The 16,755-nt window shown below is 35.7% G+C and overlaps 1 protein-coding gene across 2 annotated transcripts; it reads left to right on the top strand.

The window, feature by feature from the left end:
- Nucleotides 1-1,119: 1,119 nt before the first annotated feature.
- Nucleotides 1,120-16,532, top strand: LOC109790338 (GDSL esterase/lipase At1g28580-like). 2 transcript variants are annotated; one of them, XM_083066191.1, is made up of 3 exons: nucleotides 1,120-1,622; nucleotides 1,697-1,909; nucleotides 10,614-16,532. In XM_083066191.1, exons 1-3 carry the CDS (start codon nucleotides 1,391-1,393, stop codon nucleotides 10,646-10,648), a joined length of 480 nt encoding a protein of 159 aa, XP_082922317.1. In that variant the 5' UTR covers nucleotides 1,120-1,390; the 3' UTR covers nucleotides 10,649-16,532. The 2 variants fall into 2 exon arrangements, with proteins under 2 accessions (XP_082922317.1, XP_082922319.1); XM_083066193.1 differs by lacking the exon at nucleotides 10,614-16,532 and adding an exon at nucleotides 3,933-5,541 and having other exon boundaries at nucleotides 1,125-1,622.
- Nucleotides 16,533-16,755: the final 223 nt, after the last annotated feature.

Here is a 16,755-nt window from a genome sequence, read left to right as displayed (position 1 = left end):
TAAAATTCCTCATTTTTCCCCATTTTCCGAAACCCCGAAAATGCTCAATTCCTCAAATCCGATCGTCAATCTTCTGAAATTTAGTCACATTTGAGTTCCCACACACATTCTCAACCAATCTGCACAAAACTAACTTCCCTTACCTCGGAGGAGAAGAATTTCTAAGCTTCCAGGAAGTTGAGGAGAAGAAGAAAAGGAGAAGGCTCCGGCTCTCAGCTAGCTTCACAAGGAAAGGACCACCTTGGTGTTTCCGACTTAGCCTAAGGAGAAGAAATCAGCAACAAGAATTTAGAGTTTGAGAGAAAAGAAAATTGAGGGGAGAAGAGATATGTGAAAAGAGAATGAGAGGGAGAAGCTGCAGAAGTGGGGTTTCACATATAACACTCTAGCGGGTTTAAAATTACAACACCAAATCATACTAAATCTACCGCAAACAAAGCAAAATTAACTTGAAATGCTTATTCTATTGATGAAAAAAAATTACATTTCTAGCTCTTGGAACATTTAATTAAATATACATAATATTTTTACTTTTTTAAAAATTTTAAATCGAGAATCTTAATTTTACATATTTTGATAACTATTTAAAAAAAAATCAGAAACATAGTTTTTAGAGAATTATTTTTATCTCATTTTCCTACAAAAATATTTTTATAACTTGAGGGATAAAAATCTAACTTTTTTGAGTTAAGAAAAAGTTTAATATATATAAAAATATTACAATATCTTATTTTAAAATAATTAAAGTTTGAAATTTAAAATATGTTTGCTATTCATTTTAATTGAAATACTGTACGATGTAATTTATTTAAATTAATAATCAATATATTTTTATTATTATTCTAAATATATATTTTCTTGAAATAAATAATTTTAAAAGAATGTTGAACGAAAGACAACAATTATAAATGATTTTTTTCCTCTCTTCAAATAATATATTGAGATTTTAATATGTACGAGTGTAAGAAAAGAAAAAACTTTATCAATAGGTAGTTTAAAATGAAAAAATAAAATAAAATATTTGAGAAACATCTAATCTTGAGATCCCAAAACTACTTTTAAGGTACTTTTGAAGAACAAAATTTGTTAGATTAAAATTTGCCAATCTGAATTATGGCAAGAGAAATAGTTAATGAATATAGTAGTGAGATTTGAATAGTAATATGTGATTACGGCGAGAGAAATACTTGCCTGATTGTGTTTCGAGTTTGTTGCTTTCTGTGTAACTTTTTTTATTGATAAGAAAATGAATTAATAATAGAGAGAGGAGACTGTGTATTAAAGAAATGCTAAAGTTACATTTGACATGAAAGAAAGATGACTATAAATACAGCATGACTTTTATTAAACACCAGTATTGTGTATGGGTTGAATGAGGTGAGTTAGTGCAATGGTAATTATAATTGCATTTGTGATAGCTTCTTCATCACTCTTTTCATCGGCAACGGCATGCTCCTTCTCTTCGATTTTCAGCTTCGGCGATTCCCTGGCCGACACCGGCAACTTGTTTCTGAGCTCGGAGCCACCCTCTCACCATTGCTTCTTCCCTCCGTACGGCGAAACCTTCTTCCACCATCCCTCTGGACGCTGCTCCGATGGCCGCCTCATCATCGATTTCATCGGTATAAATAAATAAATAAACATATGGATCTCTCTCACTGTTTGTTTCTCTAACCGTTTTTGTTTTGTTGAATAGCTGAGTGGCTGGAAATTCCAATGGTGAAACCGTATTTGGGAATGAAAGGATGGAAGGCGGAAGGAGGAGCCAATTTTGCTGTTGTTGGAGCGACGGCGTTAGAGCCCTCCTTCTTTGAAGAAAGGGGCATTCATATCCCAACCAATTATTCTTTGACAGTTCAATTGAATTGGTTCAAGGATTTGCTTCATCATCTCTGTAATTCTTCTCCAAGTAACTTCTCAACTATTTTTCTCATCTCTATACACCATCACAATATTCCTACCTTTTCTATATATATATAATTTTTGTTTTATTCCTGTTAATATATTTTTTTATTATCATTTATTTTAAAAATATATAAAAAATTATAATGTCAAACATTGATATATAATATAATTAATATGGATGAATAATATTTATGATGATCACTTAAATAATTATATAAAAAATAAAAATTTAAAAATAATTTCAATTTTAAAACGATAAAAATAAAAAAAAGATTCACATCGAACTAAAATTAAATTTTTTTAATTTTAAAGAATTAAAAATATCACCTCAAAAAAAAAAAAGAAATAAAAATATATTTAAATTTATATATCTTACTAAATATATATTATTATTATTATTTGCATATAAAAGATATTTTATATTTTTGTAAATTATTTTTAAAAAAAATGACAAATAATAAAATATATATATATATATAATAGATAATATTTATTAAAAATATTAACAGTTATAAAATGAAATTTATGAACTAAAAAATTAAAATCTTGTAATTTATAAAAGAGTAATATAAATGTAAAATTATAAAAATAAAATATATTGACGCAAAATAAAGTAATCATTATTATCTAAACTAAGTGATAGTTGTTGTGAACATGTGATTCATCATGAAACATAAAAAAACCAAAGGCTTAAAAGTAGTAGCACGCGAGACAAGAGACCATTATCAATTATTGTGACGTGATTTTTCTATCGTGTACATAATATGCTAAATTAATTTTATATATTAAATATGAATAATTATTTTATATAAAAAGTTTATAAATTATTTTTTATAATAGTGTTTTAGACTTTTTGAAATTTGTATGAATTTTTATTTAATTTAATTTTTAATTATCAAATTGATTTATAAATTAAAATTTAATACTTTTTCAAAAATATTAATAATTAAAAATTGTCTTATATTATAATATAAATTATTTATCTTAAATAAAAAATGTAATTTATATATATATATATATATATAGATATAGATATAGATATTTAAAATACATGTTTACATAAATTTTATAATTTATATACATCTAAATATAAGATTTATATGTATATATAATTTATTATAAAATTTAATTATATAATAAATATTTAATTATATAATTTATTTAATTTTTTCGTAAAAAATATTTCTACATAATTTCTTGCGAAAAAATTTGCAGGAAAATTTCTTGCGATTTTTTTTTTTTGCAGGAAACTTTTTTGCTAATTTTTTTCGCAAAAAATTTCTTAAGAAAATTTCTACAACGTTTCCTGCGAATTTTTCATAAAAATTTGCAAAAAAAATCGTATGTATTAAGAGAAATTTTAGTAGTGATAAGAAATGGTACCACAAGGAAGATGTCAAATTATATATAAAAAAAATGATTTTTTAGTCATTTTAAATAATTTAAATAAATAAAAATAAATACAATTATTGTTCACTTATCCACTTGTGGACAGAATGTTAAATTTGTCTATGGTTATCAATGCCACTATAGTAATGTGGACTCCTACTTTTGCTATTTATATAGGTGACAAGACAATTTTTATAAAAAAAAATGTTGTATTATCCTAATTTTAAAGATCGTAAAATCATCCAACCTTTTGTGTAGTTTAATATTTTGTTAGTTAATTTAAAATAAAAATAATAATTTAAGTTAATTTATACAGGTAACAAGATAATTTTTATAAGAAAAATGTTGTATTATCCTAATTTTAAAGATCGCAAAATCCCCCAGCCTTTTTGTAGTTTAATATTTTGTTAGTTAATTTAAAATAAAAATGATAATTTAAGTTAATATTTTCAAGTTTTAACCTTTTGGACAATAATTCGACACATGAAATTCAAAAGGTGTAGCACAACTCTTTTTATAATACAAGAAATAGTTTAGGCATAACCAAACTTATAAGTCTAATAAGTATCATTTCAAATATTTTATTTAAAAAAATTTATGTAATTATTCATTTAATCTCTATATTTTTATAAACTTAGTGATGGAGGACCATGGCTAGGAGAGTAGAGGAAGATGAAGCACACACCACACCAAAGGCCATGATCATCATGTGTGTGGAATTTTAGCCATCTCCTTAATTTGTTGCTTCCTTTTCCCATTTTGCCCTTGTATTTTGGGGTACATTAGATATTAGGATTTTATTTTGTATTTTTATTTAGCCTTTATATTATGGGGAAAAATTAGTCTTAGGATTTATTTTAGGACTTAAGCCTTGTTTTTAAGGTCAAAAGTCCATTTCTTTCTTTTTTTGACCTAAGGGTACTTTAGTCTTTTAGGAGGGATGAGACCCATTTCATTTGGGATGCATTTAGGGTTCATTTAGGGTGCATTTGGACACCAAAATTTCGGCCAAATGCTCCCAAGAAACCCTAGATGCCTTTCTTTCCCTATAAGTACTCTAGGTAACCCACCTTGTAGCCACTTTGGAAATTAATGAATTTGAGTGAGCCTTTGTGCCTCTTCATTCCTTCCTTAGTCCCCTAGGAACTCCATGGCCCCCTATCCTCTCCTCTCTACCTAGAGTGAGCTTGGGTCTTCCTTGGTTGGCCTTCATCATCCTAAGTGAAGTGAGCTAGCCTAAAGGAGCTACACCACCAAACACCATCCATTTCTCTCCTTCATTTTGTGCGTCACCCTTCACCTTCCCAAACACCAAATCCTCCACTTCCATACCCTTGAAGAGATCATCCTTCACATCATATCAACCTTGGAGAAGAGAAGGAATCAACCACTAACTCTCATGGAGAAGTTGGTTCCATCATGTGGTATCAAAGCCATGGTTGTCTTCAAGGGTAACTTGTCTCTTCTCTTTTGTGTCTTCTAAATGTTTCTTGTCATGTCTATGTCTTCTCATATGTCTTGATGTTATCCTCTAAAATATTGCTTAAAATGTTGTCTTCTTGTTGAGTGGTTCATTGTTGGTTCATGAGCCTTCCTTTGTTGTGCTCTAGGTTTCCTTTAAAATAGGTTCTTGTGTGCTTTTCTCCATTTTCACCTTTGCTGGAAAATTTTGTCAAGAACATGATGAACACTTTATGAACCCCATTTTAATCTTTATTTGTCCAAGTTTTGTCTCAAGTTTGTGTTTCTCTCACTTTTTCACCCAAATACCAAGTATATGCATGATACCTTCACTTGATGCATGTAATATGGAAATGAATGATGCATGTTTCCTCTCCTAAGTGGCTGGCCAAACATTTTGCATGTTCTTAGAGGTCATTCATGCATGTTATTTAGTTCATGACATGTTCTAAAAGTTTGTTGAATTCCATGTGAATTTGTCTCCTATACATGCATGGTTAGCCACCCCTACATGCTCATCATCACATGATTGTCCATTGTCCTTTGTATGACAACCAAGTAGTGTTTTGTTGCTGAAAAATCTGCCAAGAATGTGTGTTTGTTTGCTGAAAAAAACTGCACCAAATTAGTACATAGTACAAGACACATTCCACCTTACAAAAGTTGTTTTTTGCATGCCACTTGTCCTTTTTGTCTCCTACTTTTTTGTGCTACTTTTAATTCACCCACAAGTGTAAAAACCAAGCAACATAACAAGGTTAAAATTAAAAAAAAAAAACTGACCAAGGGGCTGCACCAAAAGCTGGCTGAAAAAAATACAAGAGAAAAAAAAAATTCAAAAGGAAATTGTTGCTAGACTTGTGGACAATTACCATTTTACCCTTGCACAATTGGAGTGGACTTGGACCATTTTTTTTGTACCCATATTTGGACCCATTTTATGACAAAAACCGTGGCTGGACATTAAGGAAAGGACCTTACACTAATTGATTTCATTTAAGGACAAGGAACATTAAACACTTAATTCTATTCTAGAACCCTTCTAGGATTTTCCTTTGAGTGCTTGCCTTCTTAAATGTGCCTTAATTTTTTGCTTGTCTTTCTTGGAATTCCTTGTGTTTTGTCTCATCAATATTCCTCTTGAGTTTAGCCTTCCTAATTGAGCATTTTTAGTTTTTATTTCTTGGCCTCCTTTCTTGCTCTTGGTTGGTTTGTTTCACTTGGTGTAGATGAAGCCTACTTCCACACTTCCATGCAATTTTGGGGAAGATTGAGTTGGAGGAGTTGGCCATGAGATCCAAAGAGCTTTGGGAGGGAACCATCACAAACATAGAGTGCCAAACACATCGGGAGGAAACTAACCAAGTTTTCTCATTGTGAAGGGAACACCAAATTGGAGCTTGAAGAATTTTCTTGTTTTGTTTCTTTACTCTTTCTTTTGTGCCAATTTTGTGTTGTTTTGATTGGGCCACTTGTGTCTTGGTCCTTATTCATTCAATTGGGTTGTAAATTGGCCTCTTAAATTAATTAGTTTTTAGGAGTAGTTTCGTTTAGTACTTGTGGAAGTGTCTTGAAAACCCCCAAGGTCACTTCAAGCTTCCACCCTAGGACTTCCGACTAGTATATGCTTTATTGCTTTCCTTTAATTCTCTTAGTTGTTAGCATAATTCCTTAGATTGTTGTATGTTCGTTTAGAGGCTTCCAAAGTTGCCTACTAAGGGTCCGAACACACACTCACTCTTGTGCTAAAATTGTTTTTGTGAGAAAAGTGAAAAGGGGCTTAGTGATTTCTACTTGAAAAGGCTTGGTTTTTAAGAGACTCTTTGTAGTCCACCTCCCTTGATAGTTCACTTTGTGCACTTAGGCCACCTATCACTACTCTTGCACTCCAAAGCTTTTGTGAAAACCTTTTATCACTCACTCTTTGTGAAAATATTTTCAAGAACCTCTTTGTGAAAACCTTTCTTGATCAAAGATGAGTGATCATTCAAGTGTAAGGGGTCAAAATACTCATAGTAGTAGACATAGTCTTAGGGATGAACTTAGAGAACTTAGAGAACTTAGGGAGTATATAAAAAGAAAAGAAGAAGAAAATGCAAAAAGAGAGGAAGAATATAAGAGAAAAGAGAGAGAAAATGAGAAAAACAATAAGGAAATAAAAGAGATGTTAGCAAAACTAGTCATGGGAGGGGGAGTTGGGGGATCCAACCCAAGGGTAAGCATCTCTAGAAGTGAAAGTGAGGGTAGTCAACACCCTACAAACCCCCTAAGTGATAGCCATTATAGTAGTCATCACAATGATGATTACTATCAAAGGCCACCAAGAACACAAAGACCAAGACCAAGGGAGTCTTCCAATAAGGAACCCAACATTACTCTTCCCTCATTTCATGGCAAAGACAATGTTGAAACATATTTAGATTGGGAAATGAAAGTTGAACAACTTTTTTCTTGCCATGGAATAAGTGAAGAAAAAAAGGTTTCTTTAGCAACCCTTAGCTTCCAAGGGCATGCTATGTATTGGTGGACCTCTTTAGAAAAAGAAAGAAGAATGCATCATGAACCCCCAATTCAATATTGGAATGAACTCCGTAGTGCCTTAAGGAGGAGGCATATTCCCCCATACTATGACCGTGAGCTTATGGATAAGCTTCAAAGGTTGAAACAAGGTTCATCTAGTGTGGAGGAGTATAGGCAACAAATGGAGTTACTTATGATGAGGGCGGGTATAAGGGAAGAAGAGAGGACTACCATTTCTAGATTTCAAAGTGGCCTAAATCTTGAAATAAGAGAGAAAGTTGAACTCTTACCTTATAGAGATTTCAATGAGCTTGTTCAACTTTGTTCAAGAGTGGAGCATCAACTCAAAAGAAAATTTTTTAGAAAAGACTTCACTCCCTCTTATTCCAAGAACTTCAAGAAGGAGGGCCCCTCTTCCAAACCTTATTCCAAAGAAAAAGAGCAAGAAAAAGAAAAATCTTCTTTTAAAGCACCTTCCAAAGATGCTAAAACAAGTGACATCAAGTGTTGTAAGTGTCTTGGTCGTGGGCACATTGCTTCTCAATGCCCAACAAAGAAAACCATGATTTTAAGGGGCCAAGATCACTATAGTAGCCTTGATGAAGCTACTTCCTCATCTTCGAGTGATGAAGAAGAAGTTTTAGAGTCCGAGGAAGAAACTTACCCATGTGAAGGAGACTTATTAATGGTAAGAAGGCTTCTTGGGAACCAATCTAGTAATTTAGACCAATCCCAAAGAGAGAACTTGTTTCATACAAGATTCAAGGTTTTAGAAAATACTTGTTCTCTCATTGTGGATAGTGGGTCTAGTTGTAATTGTTGTAGTACTAGATTGGTTAACAAGTTAGCCTTGACTACTTTACCTCACCCTAAACCTTACAAGTTACAATGGATAAATGAGGAGGGAGGTATTGTGGTCAACCAACAAGTAAATGTACCTATCTCCATTGGCAAGTATAAAGATGAAATTTTATGTGATATAGTGCCATTGGATGCTAGTCACATTTTACTTGGAAGGCCTTGACAATTTGACAAGAAAACTATTCATGAAGGCCTTTCTAATAAAATAAGTTTCCACCACTTGGGCAAGAAAATTGTGTTATGTCCTCTATCACCTTCCCAAGTGAGTGAGGACCAACTCAAAATGAAAGCCAAAAGAGAAGAGGATGAAAAAAAAAAAAAGAAAACAAAAGAAAGAAAAAAAAGGTCTCCCCTTAAAAGCTAAAGAAGAGGAAGAGAAGGTATCAAGTTTATAGGCAAGTGTCCCCTCTAAAGAAGTTGCTCACAAAAGTCACTTATCCATTAAAAATGACATCAAAAAAACACTTTTGCTTGAGCAACCTTTATACCTCCTCTATTTCAAAGAGACACTAGCTGCCACTAGTCATGAACTTGAGTCTCTACCTCAAGAGGTTCAAAAACTTTTGAAAGAATTTGATGCCCTATTCCCTCAAGAAGTTCCAAGTGGGCTTCCACCTTTAAGAGGAATAGAACATCAAATAGACCTCATACCGGGGGCTAGTCTTCCTAATAGTCCCGCCTATAGGACTAACCCTCAAGAGACCAAAGAGATAGAATCTCAAGTTGAGGACTTGTTGAAGAAGGGTTGGGTTCAAAAGAGCCTTAGCCCTTGTGCCGTTCCCGTTCTTTTGGTGCCTAAGAAAGATGGCAAGTGGAGGATGTGCACGGATTGTAGAGCCATCAATAACATCACCATAAAATATAGGCACCCAATCCCTAGGCTAGATGATATGTTGGATGAACTACATGGGGCAATCATATTCTCCAAAATTGATCTTAAGAGTGGTTATCATCAAATTAGAATCAAAGAGGGTGATGAATGGAAAATCGCTTTTAAAACCAAGTTTGGTTTGTATGAATGGTTAGTGATGCCTTTTGGTCTCACCAATGCCCCTAGCACTTTCATGCGTCTCATGAATCATGTACTTAGGGATTGCATAGGGAAATTTGTAGTTGTATATTTTGATGACATTTTAATTTTTAGCAAATCCTTGGGTGAACATCTTGGGCATCTAAGGGAAGTGTTAATAATTCTTAGGGACAACCACCTCTATGCCAACTTAGAGAAATGCACATTTTGTAAAGAAAATGTGAACTTTTTGGGCTTTATAGTTGGCAAAGAGGGAGTGCAAGTTGACCCCGAGAAAATAAAAGCCATCCAAGATTGGCCCACCCCAAAAAGTGTGGGAGATGTGAGGAGCTTCCATGGTTTAGCAAGCTTCTATAGAAGATTTGTCAAAGACTTCTCCACACTTGCATCCCCTCTTAATGAGCTTGTTAAGAAGGATGTCCCTTTCATTTGGGGTGAAGCCCAAGAAAAATCTTTCAGTGATCTTAAAGAAAAACTTACCAATTCACCCATTCTAGCCCTCCAAACTTTGCTCAAACCTTTGAGCTAGAATGTGATGCATCTGGTTTTGGCATAGGTGCCGTGTTACTTCAAGGAGGACACCCCATTGCTTACTTTAGTGAAAAACTTCATGGGGCCACCTTGAACTATCCTACCTATGACAAAGAGCTTTATGCCCTTATTAGAGCCCTCCAAGTTTGGGAGCATTACTTAGTGACTAGGGAATTCATCATACATACCGATCATGAGTCACTTAAGTACATTAGAGGGCAAGGAAAGTTAAACAAAAGACATGCCAAGTGGGTTGAATATCTTGAGCAATTCCCTTATATTATCAAATATAAGAAGGGAAAGAATAATGTGGTGGCGGATGCTTTATCTAGAAGGCACTCATTACTCTTTTCCTTAGGGTCTCAAATCCTTGGTTTTGATAATATAAAGGAGTTGTATGAGGATGATCAAGATTTCCAATCCATCTTCACCAATTGCCTCCAAAAGCCTTTTGATGGGTTTTATCTTCTTGAGGGGTACCTTTTTAAAATGGGAAAACTTTGTATACCCCAAGGATCCATTAGAAAGCTTTTGGTTAAGGAAAGTCATGAGGGAGGTCTCATGGGCCATTTTGGGGTTGATAAAACCCTAAGCCTTTTGAAATCTAAATTTTATTGGCCACACATGAGAGTGGACGTTCAAAGGCATTGCTCCAAGTGTATCACTTGCCTTCAAGCAAAATCAAGAGTAATGCCTCATGGACTCTACACCCCTCTTCCTATAGCTAGCTCCCCTTGGGTTGACATTATGTTAAGTCTCAATTTTACCTCTTTTTGGATGAGACTTATTGAACAGATTCCACTCATCCTTTGAACCATTGCAATATAATTGTTCTCTTTTTGGTTCATTTTGTGTGCAGATATAACTAACCCAAATCCATCTAACAATACCTTAATCCACCTCATTTTTTGTGCAGGTATTGAGGAAGAGTGGAAAGTTGAAGACTCTTAGGATTGGAAACCTAAGAAGCTAAGGAGCAGAGAAGAGGTTCTGCGCCGGGCTCAATATAACCTGCGCTAGGCGTGACAAAAACAGAGTATTTCATCTCTGCCAGTTATATTGCGCCGGGCGCAAAAGGAATTAAGCCGGGCGCAAAAGGAATTAAGCCGGGCGCAAAAAGAATTGCGCCGGGCTTGTGTTGAGACAGAGAGTGCTTGACTTCTCTGGAAGAACTTGCGCCGGGCGCGAAGAATTGTGCGCCTGGCGTGGAACCCTAATCTGATCTCCCAGGCTCGTATTTGAAGCCATTTTCGGGGATCTTTCTCTCCATTCTCACATTGGGCGCCTCCAGGAGCTGCGGAAGGGATTCCCAGGGCTTGGGATCGTCCGTGTGCGGATCTTTCCTTCGGTTCTTCACTTCCTCTTCCATCTCTATTTTGTATTTGCCCTCTTTGTTGAGTGGTTTCACCCATTTTGTGGGGTTAGATGTAACCAACGTACTCTATTGTAATCTTTACGGTTTTAATGATATATATACATGTTGTTTTATTCTTTGTTGTGTTTGTTTCTATTCTTAATGCTTGCTTTGGATTGATCACCCTTTGCATGATTTAAGGTTCCATGGGTATTGGAAAATAACCTTTGAAACTAGTTCTGAAACATATGCCTAGTGGTGATTGTATCTAGGGATAGAGCTTGACCCATTAGTAGTCTTAAACCCTAGCCCGTAATGCAGGTGTAGATATTGGGTACTCAAGGGATTGATATTCAATATCCGCACCTAGGCTCTTTCTCTAAGGGATTAGGTTTGAGTAAACTTATGGGTTGACTAAGCAATGAATTCAACAAGAGATTAAGGATACATTAGCGTTACGTTTGGTGAAATCTGACCCCACAACCTCACAATACCACAATACCATTCCTTACCTTTTCCACTCACAAAACAATATTTATTTACAACTTTCATTCCAATAGTCACAACTTTGAATTCACTGCACAAACTATGAAATTGGAATTATTCTTTAGTCACGAATAGTCAATAAATGCTTATATTACCTTCTAATCCCTGTGGATACGATATTTTTACTACTTGAACGGCCGGTATACTTGCCGTGTTTGAGACCGTTGATAGAAGTAAACGAATTTACAAATATTAACAAAAGTGTTTCAACGGAAATCTCAACAAGTTTTTGGCGCCGTTGCCGGGGATTAGAATGGCGATTTAGTATTTGTAGCTATTTGTGACTTATTCTTTGTTTTTATTGTTATTTTTATTTGTGTGTTGGTAATGAATTGTTGAAGCTAACCTGTGCGCTCTAGTCCTCTGCTTTCTCTTGTATGCAAGGAACTGTGAACTAGATTGACCAATTCCTCTGAGCAGTTGCTGAGCAATCCTCAGATTGAGCACAAAGCAAGGAGGAACAAGAGCAACAGGAGGAGAAGGAGAGTAGAGCACTTCAAGTTGGTCACTGTCAGGCTCGGGACAGTAAACAAGCGCTTCCTGGGAGGCAACCCAGAGATCTGAACTGTGTTTTAGATTTTTGTTGCATGTTGTTCTGTGTTATAAGTGTTGTTTTGTATTATGTGTTGTGTTTTGTGTTATATGTTTTGTGGTATATGTTGTTTGTGTTATGTGTTAGTTGTTAGAATCATGTTTGAATGGGTAAATATAGGGTACATTTTGTTTGGAATGTGAGGAATGAGGCAATTCTGTGTCTAGGTGGAAATAAGGCCTGATCCTAATTTAAAACCTGGGCAAATTGACCTTTTAAAGTGACTACGCGCCGGGCGTGACTCTTTTGCGCCCGGCCTAGTACTCAATTTTTGGTCTCTGGAACCACCACGCCGGGCGCGTTTAATGCATGCCCGGCGCGATATCAGATTTTGGACCTCGTTGAGTTTTACTGATATGAAGCCCGACGCATCTGTTTTGTGCCCGGCGCAAAAGCATTCCTGATACCTTGTATTTAACTATTTTTCATTCATGTTTCTTTGTATTCTGTTTGTGTTGCATTGTCTTAGTCCATTTCTATGTACATGCATTTTGTGCTTAATTTTGGTCTAAGGATATTCTCCATTGTGTTATAGTCGCTTGGTCATCACTATGTATACATTTTTGTGCTCACCATTCTTTTTCATGCTTATACTCCGCGACCACTCTTGGTTTCTAGGACTTTCAGGCATATACTGGTTGGCCTGGGGACCAGGCTCCTAAGTTTGGGGGAGTGGAGCTGCTGATGCAGACGGAGCCGTTGATGGTGGAGCAGCCCCTAAAGATGATGATGACCAGACCCCATAGATGGAAGCAGATGGAGCTCACCTTAGTTTGCCTTTGTTTCTTGCAATTTATTTTTCTGTCTTTTATTTTCAGTATTTTAACTATTTTTATATCTATCTCTTTTGGTGATTACACTGTTGGTTCTTTTTGTGAATATTCTGCTTTAGCACAGGTTTTAATCTTGTTGATACTTGCGTTGCTTGTGGTCAATTCTGGATTGTAGTTTGCTTGATGTTATGGTGCATGTACCCTAGACATTTTCAAGTCACATTAGATCTTTAGTTCATAACTAGTTGCATACAGGTTTCAATGTTGATCATAGAACTGAGTTGAGTTTGATAGTTGTGCATGCATAGCCGGGTGAGGTGTGAGCCTAAATACCTATGAGTGAACTACACTTAGGTTGCATGATAGACTTTGCTTGAGTTTCCCTGGTGGTTTGCTTATGTTGTGCACTTATATGATCAAGGCATTCACATTTCCATCTTTTGTTAACCATCTAAGCCAAAAAGCCATCTCCACTCTTCACTTGACCCATACCTTTCTAAGCCTAAACACCACACCTTCCACTTGTCCCAAACCATGAAAAATTAACCATAACCCTTGCTTTGGTTAAGAGAGCAAACTGATGACATCAAATAAGTTTGGGGGAGTTGAAGAATGGGAAATTTTGGGAAGAAGAAAGTATGTGGTCAGCCATTACAAAACAAAATAAATAAAAAAAAAAGAGAAAAACAAAGCAAAACAAAAACAAAAATATTAAGATGCAAAAATGTAAATATGCATCTCATAAAGGCTAATGGCTTGGATCAGGTAAAGGGCATGTGCCAAATTGTTGTAATGGGGTATGGAGAGGGACATCATTGTAAAATCTTATTTGCTCTCTTAAGCTATAGCACCTTCAATCCTTGAAAAACCATAAAACTGCTACCGCTGGACCCTGCTTGACCCAGATTGCCCTAATAAAGACCTTGTGATAAGTGTCTGCATTTGTTTTACCACTGGTTTCATTTGGAAACGAAGAGCAAAGTTGAATTATGTGGCGTGAGTAGTAGACTAGAGAGAAACACTCACCCTGATACACTAGTGTGCATAGAGAGAAACATTTTCCTAGTGAGGATGCTTACACAGATAGTCATTACTCTTCTCAGCTCTTTGATCTCTTTTGAAACCTTTGTTTGCACCTTGTCATGTTCTATTGCAATAATTGTGATCGGAAATTCATCTGAGGTTCATGCTTGCGAAAAGAAGATACAAGTAAACTAGGATGTAGAAATTGACTCACTTGCATTGCTTGTTATCTGCTAGATTAATTACCTTTTGCTTGAGGACAAGCAAGGTTCTAAGTTTGGGGGAGTTGTTAAGTCTCAATTTTACCTCTTTTTGGATGAGACTTATTGAACAAATTCCACTCATCCTTTGAACCATTGCAATATAATTGTTCTCTTTTTGGTTCATTTTGTGTGCAGATATAACTAACCCAAATCCATCTAACAATACCTTAATCCACCTCATTTTTTGTGCAGGTATTGAGGAAGAGTGGAAAGTTGAAGACTCTTAGGATTGGAAACCTAAGAAGCTAAGGAGCAGAGAAGAGGTTCTGCGCCGGGCTCAATATAACTTGCGCTGGGCGTGACAAAAATAGAGTATTTCATCTCTGCCAGTTATATTGCGCCGGGCGCAAAAGGAATTAAGCCGGGCGCAAAAGGAATTAAGTCGGGCGCAAAAAGAATTGCGCCGGGCTTGTGTTGAGACAGAGAGTGCTTGACTTCTCTGGGAAACCCTAATCTGATCTCCCAGGCTCGTATTTGAAGCCATTTTCGGGGATCTTTCTCTCCATTCTCACATTGGGCGCCTCCAGGAGCTGCGGAAGGGATTCCCAGGGCTTGGGATCGTCCGTGTGCGGATCTTTCCTTCGGTTCTTCACTTCCTCTTCCATCTCTATTTTGTATTTGCCCTCTTTGTTGAGTGGTTTCACCCATTTTGTGGGGTTAGATGTAACCAACGTACTCTATTGTAATCTTTACGGTTTTAATGATATATATACATGTTGTTTTATTCTTTGTTGTGTTTGTTTCTATTCTTAATGCTTGCTTTGGATTGATCACCCTTTGCATGATTTAAGGTTCCATGGGTATTGGAAAATAACCTTTGAAACTAGTTCTGAAACATATGCCTAGTGGTGATTGTATCTAGGGATAGAGCTTGACCCATTAGTAGTCTTAAACCCTAGCCCGTAATGCAGGTGTAGATATTGGGTACTCAAGGGATTGATATTCAATATCCGCACCTAGGCTCTTTCTCTAAGGGATTAGGTTTGAGTAAACTTATGGGTTGACTAAGCAATGAATTCAACAAGAGATTAAGGATACATTAGCGTTACGTTTGGTGAAATCTGACCCCACAACCTCACAATACCACAATACCATTCCTTACCTTTTCCACTCACAAAACAATATTTATTTACAGCTTTCATTCCAATAGTCACAACTTTGAATTCACTGCACAAACTATGAAATTGGAATTATTCTTTAGTCACGAATAGTCAATAAATGCTTATATTACCTTCTAATCCCTGTGGATACGATATTTTTACTACTTGAACGGCCGGTATACTTGCCGTGTTTGAGACCGTTGATAGAAGTAAACGAATTTACAAATATTAACAAAAGTGTTTCAACGGAAATCTCAACACATTAGTATGGACTTTGTGCTTGGTCTCCCAAGGACCCAAAGGGGGTTTGATTCTATCTTTGTGGTTGTGGATTGTTTTAGCAAAATGGCTCATTTTATACCATGCCACAAAGTAGATGATGCTAGCTATATTGCTAAACTTTTCTTCAAGGAGGTGGTCCGTTTGCATGGGTTACCCAAGACTATTGTGTTCGATAGGGATGCTAAGTTCCTTAGTCACTTTTGGAAAATTCTTTGGGAAAAACTAGGAACAAAGCTTGTCTATTCCACTACTTGTCACCCACAAACCGATGGACAAACCGAAGTAGTGAATAGGTCCTTATCCACATTGTTGAGGGTCATTTTAAAAGGGAACAAGAAAACTTGGGATGAATGCCTCCCCCACATAGAGTTTGCCTATAATCGAGTAGTCCACAAGACTACTAACCTTTCTCCTTTTGAGGTTGTATATGGCTTTAATCCCCTTACCCTTCTTGACTTGATTCCACTCCCCAATACTACTTCCTTGTACCACAAAGAAGGAGTATCTAGGGCTGAATTTATAAGAAAATACCATGAAAAAGTCAAGAGCCAAATTGAAAAACAAACCGAAAAATATGCCAAGTACAACAACAAAGGGAGGAAAAAGGTAACCTTTGAAATTGGGGATTGGGTTTGGCTTCACTTGAGGAAGGATAGATTCCCTACTCAAAGGAAGTCCAAACTAAACCCTAGGGGGGATGGCCCTTTTCAAGTTCTCAAAAGGATTAATGACAATGCATACATTCTAGACCTTCCCTCTGATTATGAAGTTAGTTTCTCTTTTAACGTTTGTGATCTTACACCTTTTGTAGGGACTAATGACATGGATGAGGATGACGATTTGAGGTCAAATCCTTCTCAAGAAGGAGGGGATGATGGATGACCATGGCTAGGAGAGTAGAGGAAGATGAAGCACACACCACACCAAAGGCCATGATCATCATGTGTGTGGAATTTTAGCCATCTCCTTAATTTGTCGCTTCCTTTTCCCATTTTTTCCTTGTATTTTGGGGTACATTAGATATTAGGATTTTATTTTGTATTTTTATTTAGCCTTTATATTATGGGAAAAAATTAGTCTTAGGATTTATTTTAGGACTTAAGCCTTGTTTTTAAGGTCAAAAGT

Source organism: Cajanus cajan, chromosome 1 (genome assembly GCF_000230855.2).
Source record: "Cajanus cajan strain Asha chromosome 1, NIPB_CcT2T_4, whole genome shotgun sequence".
Taxonomy (NCBI): Eukaryota; Viridiplantae; Streptophyta; class Magnoliopsida; order Fabales; family Fabaceae; genus Cajanus; species Cajanus cajan.
Note: the sequence above shows the minus strand (reverse complement) of the source record. Positions and strands in the feature narration are given on the sequence as shown.

Coding starts and splice junctions, on each gene's coding strand:
- LOC109790338 (XM_083066191.1), top strand. CDS start 1,391: ATGGTAATTATAATTGCATTTGTGATAGCTTCTTCATCACTCTTTTCA. Junction 1,623..1,696: donor CCTCATCATCGATTTCATCG/GTATAAATAAAT, acceptor TTTGTTGAATAG/CTGAGTGGCTGGAAATTCCA. Junction 1,910..10,613: donor TCTCTGTAATTCTTCTCCAA/GTAACTTCTCAA, acceptor TTTTTTGTGCAG/GTATTGAGGAAGAGTGGAAA.